We start from the raw sequence: 8,031 nt of genomic DNA, 5'->3' as shown, positions 1-8,031 counted from the left end.
TCTACTACAAGTTTGCCATGTAAGCAAATGTAAAAATTTGTCCTTAAAATTTTGTGTACATTGCTCTTATATAAAGCAACAAAGGAACGTGAATTGAACTTTGACTATCTCATCACTTGCTTTGCGACGCTAACTGCAGTATGTAATTTTGGTGTTGCCATGTGAGTATATTTTCTTATCTCATATCTCTTCTCCGTGTATATATATATATATATATATATTTTGTGTGTTTAAAAAAAAAAAAAAAAACTTTGACTATCTCAAAAGTGGGTCACAATGAAACCGGTACAACCCGATCCAATATAAACGTAAACCGCCCCGCCCCTAAAACCCTAAACTACCTCATACATATCTCTCATAACAGCCTCCATTGTGCCCTCTTTCTTTCTCGCTCCCTGTTTCTCAGCGAGCTTTCACTGTAAAAAACAATGGTGAAACCCGACTCTAAGCCGAAGCAAAATTCAAAGCCGAAGGCAAAGAAGCACTACAGGCCTGCCGTAAGTTCCTATGTCCACCGCAGACTTTATTACAAAATCAAAAATTTCTGATATGTACGATAAAAATCTATATATTTTTCTCACACTTTTTTCCGTCAATTTTTTTATTTTTTTTTTTGCTTTTCCAGGGAAAGAAGAAGGAAGGAAACGCCGCTAAATATGTCACTAGGTCTCAAGCTGTCAAGCATCTCCAAGTCAATCTTCCACTTTTCAGGTCCCTCCATCTCTGTCTCTCTCTCTCTCACGTACATTCAAGTTTTGTACATTTTGTATACATGTGTTTATGTGTGTGTAAAAATGTGTATATGTTAGTTTATGCTTATGTGTGTTTGTGTTGCATTTTATGTATTTAGGTTTGTAAGTCTGTGAATTTGGGTAATAATATATAATTTGTGTATATTTGAACCTTGGATGTCCCCGTTGGAAACACGAGGAGGTGCCGGTTGAGCTACAAGGCTCCGTAATTTTTGAGTAGTCTGTTTATGTGTTTAGTACTATTCACACAACAATAACCAAGCCATTGTCCCAAATTGTTTGGGTGTTGGCCACACTTATATTTTTCCCGCGGTTCTATTAGTTCTGTACTATTCGCCTTTTAGTGTAACAAGATGGCGGGTGTTGAATGTGCAACAAATAAAGAAAGTGTTATTGTCATGGGCAGTAGTGTAGCTTTTGTTTGGGGCAGGTGCCATTTACTTTGTTGGAAAAGTGAAGTTTTCTATGACTATGAACTCATTATTTTAATTGCTTGAAAACTGTAGGAGACTATGCATTCTCAAGGGTATATTCCCCCGGGAGCCAAAGAAGAAGGTGAAAGGAAATCACCACACTTATTATCACGTGAAGGATATTTCATTTTTGGAGCGTGAGCCTTTACTTGAGATATTTAGAGACAAGAGGGCACATGAGAAGAAGGTAAAGAAAGCTGAGGCGAAGAAGAACCCTGATCTCGCTAAACGTTTGCGAACCCGTGCACCTACTTATAAGCTAGATAGAGTTATTCGGGAGAGGTTTGTTTATTCAATCCACTTGCTTCGAAAGATATGATTAAAGGTTGCTTCTAATAAAAATCACTGACATTTGTTGTTGTAATCATTACTTGAATTGTAGGTATCCGACGTTCATTGATGCACTTAGAGATTTGGATGATTGTCTCACAATGGTGCACCTTTTTGCAGCACTACCAGCATTGGAGAGGGAAAAAATTGAAGTGCAGCGCATTCATAAATGTCGAAGGTAGCATATATATATATATATATTAAAAAAGAAGGGCGGGTGAGGTGGAAATGGCATTTGGATGTATACTAGCTATCCTATCCCCTCCCACCGCCCAAAAAAAGTGGTTTAATAATTTTACAATATAGGCTTACAATCTCATTGGTACTTATCTACTTTCTGACTCATTTTTATTTGCCAGATTGAGTCATGAGTGGCAAGCATACATCTCTCGTACTCATAAATTACGAAAAACCTTTGTATCTGTGAAAGGCATATATTATCAGGTACTGTTGCTCATTGTCTAGTATTGCTGTATTCCCGTTAGTCACTTGAAAATTATTTTTGTTTATAGTTGTTAAATCTCTGTGCTGTTTGTCCTTGAAGGCTGAGGTTGAAGGTCAAAAGATCACGTGGTTGACCCCTCATGCACTGCAGCAAGTTATGCCAGATGATGTTGACTTCAACGTCATGCTAAATTTCCTGGAAGTTTATGAGGTTTGGTTTTAATGGTTCCTGTGTTTTGTTTTCTTGTATTTGTTGTTCATGTCATAAATTTGCACTTACAAGGGAAAAAGGTTTCATGATATCGCTTGTGATAAATAATTAACACCCCCCCCCCCCCCCCCACCCACACACACACACACACACAAACACCAAAAAAGAAAAAAGGAGAAAAGAAAAGATGGACTGGATTGATTTAATGGATATTGCTTGTCATTTCATAATACTGCTGGTCATGGTAATGACATAATGCCTTTTGGAGGTAATGAAATACTTGAAGGCTTTTTGGACAATGGAGCTATTTTGTAGCCTTTGGAGAAGTATCTAGGGAGGTTGGGATGGGTTTGTAGGCTAAGTATCATGTGTTCAGGGATGGTATAAGAGTGAGGTTTTGGCATGAAACATGGCGGGGTAACTAGCATTGAAAGAGTTGTATTTATACTTTTAGTGGATAAAGATGCTTCTGTTTGCTATTATTTAGCTAGGGTACTCGTCAATGCAATTTCAAGTTTTTACTAGCTTTCTATGATTGGAAGTTGGATTCAATTGATTCTGTACATGATGATGTCTTAAACATCCATAGTGGTGAGGGCCTTGACTGGTTGAGGTGGAGGCCTAACAACAATGGTAACTTTGATGTTCACACTCCTTTCATGAGGTCTTAAGATGTTCCAATGGTATGCAATTTCCCTGGAAAAGCATTTAGAGCAATAAGGTTTTGACAGGCGATAATCTTATTCAAAGAGGTATGAACTTGGTGGGTTGGTGTTGTAGTGGAACTGTGGATCAATTGTTTGTGCACCATTGAGTTGTCCATAAATTGTGGTCTTTTATTTTCTTTGTTTGGAGTACTTTGAGGATGGATGAACTAGTTTGATGGGCACAGAAGTTATATTTTTTGGAATAGTACCCGGTTGTTTAATGTGGACAATCTAGGGGGAGAGAAATAATCATACATTTAATGGTGTGGAGCTGTTTGTTATTTAGTTGAAATCAGCATTTTTGAGATTATTTGTGCCCTTGCCTTGACACAAATGACAAGCATTCTATTGTACATTTTATTGATTTCCTTTCTTTTTAATTTTTGAGGAGAGCTTTGTGTATGAGGTATCTCCTTTATTCTAATAAATTTTTTGTTACTTATGGGAAAATGTTTATGTTTTAATTTATTTATAAAAAGAGGGGAAGGAGTCCCCTAAACCAAGAGAAACAAACACAAGAGAGGTTGAAGTCATGCACCCACCAATGTCCTATTATTACTAAAGCAGAAAAAAATTGTTAGAGACACAGCTTTTTCAAGCAGAAAGTTTGATTAATGTTGGATGCTGATATTTTATATTTCCAATCCCATTTTTTTTTTCTTTTTAATCTTCCAAGACAGAATGATCTCTTGTTCACCAGATTTATGTCTAATACGTCCCTCTTCTCATTTTTCTATTGTGCTTGTTCGTTTTGGGTGCAGACTCTCCTTGCCTTTATTAATTATCGCCTTTATCATTCGATAAATGTAAAGTATCCACCCATTCTTGATCCTCGGTTGGAAGCTTTAGCGTCAGGTATGCTTTTCACTGTTCAGTCCACAGAAATTTCCATGTTCTCATTCAGAGATTTTAGCAGTATGAAGCTGTGCATAGAGCTTGTAATTTTATAATTTTGTAGGTAGTTCATGCTCTAGTCTATTTCTTTTTTAGATTATTATTTCACTTTAGTATTTAATCTATCATGCAGATCTTTATGCATTGTCTAGATACTTTGATGTGAACTCTAGAACTTCTGTGGTGGATCCTCAAGTTTCTAGTACATCTGGATCTGAGCAAGTTGAGACCCAACAAAAGGTTGGGACAGCATCTGATGAATCCGAATTAAGACTAGCTCAACTTCAACATCAACTTCCTTCCAACGAACCTGGTGCGTTGATGCGCCTTGTTGAAGATGATGCTGGTGATGATGAAGAGGATGATGATACAAGGGAGTGTAAAAAACTCTTTAGGAATCTGAAATTCTTCTTGAGCCGTGAGGTCAGATCAGCTATTCATTATTGACCTTAAAGAGATGATTAGCTATTTTCTTTGTGTGTGAGCGTGCGTTTTTTTTTTTTGGCTTTTACATAAAAGATGGGAGTGAGGAGTCTGGGCCCACTATGTGTGTGCATGCATAAAAGAGTGAAATAAAAAGTTGTCCAATATTTTCTTTTTGTTAAAATTTGGCATCAGCGTGTTCAATTAGTGCCTGAAAGTTTACTTAACATTCAAGAACGATTGTGTATCTGTTTTTGAACCATTTTGCTGCTTTTGCATGGAATTAGGCATACATAAATGTTCTTGCTCTAACTTAATAATCTCTCTTATTTTAGGTTATGCTGTTTCTTTGTTCCAGATGATTATTCTCTGTTTTAATAAATTAATGTTGTTATGTTCAGGTCCCTAGAGAGTCCTTGCTTTTTGTTATTCCTGCTTTTGGTGGTGTTGTTTCCTGGGAGGGAGAGGGAGCTCCATTTAACGAAGATGATCAGACCATTACTCATAAGGTTAGCTATTAAACAAATCGTTATACAAGATACAACATTTATGGATTAGAACACACATATATAGAATTTGTTGAAATGTGTTTAAGCAAGATAATTTATTCGGAGTATTTGTTTTGTATGTTCAGATTGTTGACCGGCCAACACTGGTTCGTACATCCCTCTCCAGAGAATATGTGCAACCACAATGGGTGTATGATTGTGTAAATGCACGTGTCATTTTGCCAACAGAGGATTATATGGTGGGAAAGTAAGTCCCTTTAGATGCATCCATGATTTGCCTTAAGCTATGTTAACCTCTCTGACCTCTGCTATTATCGTTTTGGAGTTCTCATTTGTTATGTGTTGTGCACAAAAAATCATATTACCTGAGAAAAAAGTATTTTGTGAGCCTCCCTATCTGCTAGTATCAATCCCATGAACTATTTTTTAATATTAAAAATTGATAGTGTTCCTTGTTAATTTTAAGGTAAAAGCTGTTGCACATTGTGTAATATCAATATCAATGAATGATGTATTGATACTGTCTACAGGATCCCTCCTCCACACTTATCACCTTTTGTTGACCATGAGTCCGAAGGTTATGTTCCTGAGTATGCAGAGACCATTAAACGATTGCAGGCTGCTGCTAGAAAAGAAGTCCTTCCATTACCAGGTGTAGGAAATGAAGATCTTGAAGATCCTCAGAAATTACTATCTGAAGGTATTATTGATCGAGCAGAAGCTAGTGAAGCTGCTGAGAGAAAGCGCAAGGTAGGTGTTGTTTTAACTTAATTGAATTGTGTAGCAACATGCAGGACAGTGATTTATACACAGATTTTATGCAATTTTTTTCATGTTCATCACTGTCCCTGTTGAATTGATCAAATTTGGAATGGATGTAGATGATTCTTGAGCAGAACCGCTATCTTGATGAATTGAAAATGGAAGTTGAGGGTGTTCAGAACTCCTCAACTCCCTCAGATAATAAGCAGAGCTCTTCCAAAGAAGCTAGGGAAGAATCTGAGCCTGATTTAGAACAAATTGTTGAGGATTATGCAAACATGTCTAAGACTGTGATGTCTCGTAGGAAGAGGAAGATTTATGAAGCCATGCAGGTAACTTTATTGGTTAAGCAGTTTTTATTGTTTTATAGCAAAAAAGAGTGCATGTCTCTGAGCTTATGGATCTATGCTGTCTTGGATAACTTATGTAATCAGCTAACAGCAGTATATCTGGATACTGAATTTCATTAATCTTTTGTTAATATTTTGATTTGATTCATAAAACGTCTTACCTATCAAAAAAATGTTTAATATTCAAGCATTTCATAGTTGATCTGAAACAAAGCTTTTTTTTTTTGTCCAAATCTACAAGCTGTTTGCTCATCATCTGAGTATATTGTAGCCATGAATATCTCATTGTTTAGTTTAATCGGGATCAAGTGCTGCACTTATTTGCTTTTATTTGTGCAAACAGGTGGATACTGATGTTTTTCTGGACGTTACCATTAATAATGTATAATTAAGTAGACAACGTTTAAGATGACAAAGTAAATGTAATCTGATTGTGTAACATCAAAACCTTTTGTCAAGGTTGTTATACATATACTTAACTGTGAAAGATTAGGTGTTGGTATCATAGAGTCCAAGCCATCCTAGAAATTTTAGTGCCTTTTGTACTTGAATGCTTCTAGAACAAATATTATTTGAATCATAGTGTAATGATATCCACTAGATTTCTTCAGAGAGAGATGGGGGCGGGATAGTTATGGAGGGAGGTAGAGAATTTAGGAGAATGGAATAGGAGAGAGGGAAGCAGAGAATTGGGGAGAGAGTTAAGTGTATCAAATTTCTTCTTCATCTGATTGGCAAGTGTTTTACAAGTCTAATTTAATTGTTTTTTGATTCTTATGTATGATTTAGTGAAGCTACTACATATATATTCGTAGGTGTTGGTTTACTATTATTGTCCTGATGTTGGATCAATAGTGGATTTTATTCAATTTTCAAATGGTCTTTTTACCTTTGAAATTTTCATATGCCATCTGAAGTACTATCTTTTGAGTATGATAATGTTATTTGTCTGTGTTGTGACTAACGTCTCTCTCCCCCAGATTGGCAAACAACGGAAGAAGGCTCACGTTGATCTTCTCAAGGAACGGAAGAAAAAAATTCAAGCAGCTAAGGAATCAGAGGAGAATTGAAGTGCCCCCTGAATTTGCATGGCTTGAATTTATTCTTTTGTTAATTTGCTTGAGGTTGCTTAAGCTTTATAACAACATAAATGAAGTGTAACATTGCCAATTAAGTTTGTGATTGGCTAAAATTTTGATAACTATGTAAGATATTTTCTAAAATTAAAACTGAACCAAAAACGAAACCGTAGTTTTCTATTATTAGTTGGCACATTTAAATTTAATGTTGAATATTTTTTTGGGCTGAGAGCCATGTTGCATAAATATTCTGGGGGCCAATACTGAAAAAAAACAAATTAACTTTCAGTAAACGAAGTAATCTTGCAAATGTGTAGTAGTTTCATTTCACTTTCACCTTAAGCCGAGAGAGGGAAAATAGACTCCTAGGGACAACATTTGTAAAGTCTATAAGCACACTGGCGGGGAGGCTTGCATCAATTAAATCTGTCCCCTCAATCAATCTGATCTATGCTATACCTTTGCCTTGCCAAAGCCACATGCTTTTCCTTTGCCCTACCAAAACAAGATGAGTGTGCTTCTTATGATAAAAGCTGCGCTTCGATTTATAAACCCAGAATCAATGTTAGTTTGGGCTTAAAGAGAATGGAGGATTTCTACAAGGCTGTGTCACCCAAACTGGATTGGCAAATGATCTTCAATGAAGATAAGAGATGGATCATGTTTAGTGAATGAAGTATCTAAGAGCCAGACGCTATGAGCATGCTCCAAATCCCGAAAGATGTATATGGCTATGGAATAATATCTATGGGAGTTAGGAACTTTAAAAAAAAGTAAGACGACAAAATTTTTTTTTGGGGAGATTGTGGGTTCCATTTATACAAAATTTCATTCCTAACTTTGTACGTGAAATGCCTCAAAACCTTAAAGGTATGTTTGTTTGGAGAGATTTTAGATAAAACGGAAAATTTAGGAGAGAAAAGTGGAGAGAGAAGTTTTAGTGACTGTTTGGTTGGGAGGAGGAGAGGAAAAAATGTGGTATGGTTCAGGTGTTTTCTCCATGGGCACGCCAACATGTTTTCTTCTCAAAATGGGAAGAAAAATGGGGGAGAGTCTAATTTGCTTAATTGACAAAAATGTCCATATGCACTCGCACA

General features: G+C 36.3%; 1 protein-coding gene across 1 annotated transcript; it reads left to right on the top strand.

Annotated features, from left to right (window-relative positions):
* The first annotated feature begins 257 nt into the window (after positions 1-257).
* On the top strand, positions 258-7,117 carry LOC142620908 (pescadillo homolog). The gene is made up of 13 exons (XM_075794220.1): positions 258-497; positions 626-711; positions 1,259-1,507; positions 1,608-1,733; positions 1,915-1,999; positions 2,100-2,210; positions 3,679-3,772; positions 3,945-4,234; positions 4,636-4,743; positions 4,869-4,990; positions 5,274-5,493; positions 5,625-5,837; positions 6,836-7,117. The coding sequence occupies exons 1-13, from the start codon at positions 429-431 to the stop codon at positions 6,923-6,925; spliced, it is 1,863 nt and encodes a 620-aa protein (XP_075650335.1). The 5' UTR covers positions 258-428; the 3' UTR covers positions 6,926-7,117.
* The last annotated feature ends 914 nt before the right edge of the window (positions 7,118-8,031 follow it).

The sequence above is a fragment of the Castanea sativa genome, chromosome 1, assembly GCF_040712315.1.
Source record: "Castanea sativa cultivar Marrone di Chiusa Pesio chromosome 1, ASM4071231v1".
Classification (NCBI taxonomy): domain Eukaryota; kingdom Viridiplantae; phylum Streptophyta; class Magnoliopsida; order Fagales; family Fagaceae; genus Castanea; species Castanea sativa.
Note: the sequence above shows the minus strand (reverse complement) of the source record. Positions and strands in the feature narration are given on the sequence as shown.

Coding starts and splice junctions, on each gene's coding strand:
- LOC142620908 (XM_075794220.1), top strand. CDS start 429: ATGGTGAAACCCGACTCTAAGCCGAAGCAAAATTCAAAGCCGAAGGCA. Junction 2,211..3,678: donor ATTTCCTGGAAGTTTATGAG/GTTTGGTTTTAA, acceptor TTTTGGGTGCAG/ACTCTCCTTGCCTTTATTAA. Junction 4,991..5,273: donor GAGGATTATATGGTGGGAAA/GTAAGTCCCTTT, acceptor TACTGTCTACAG/GATCCCTCCTCCACACTTAT.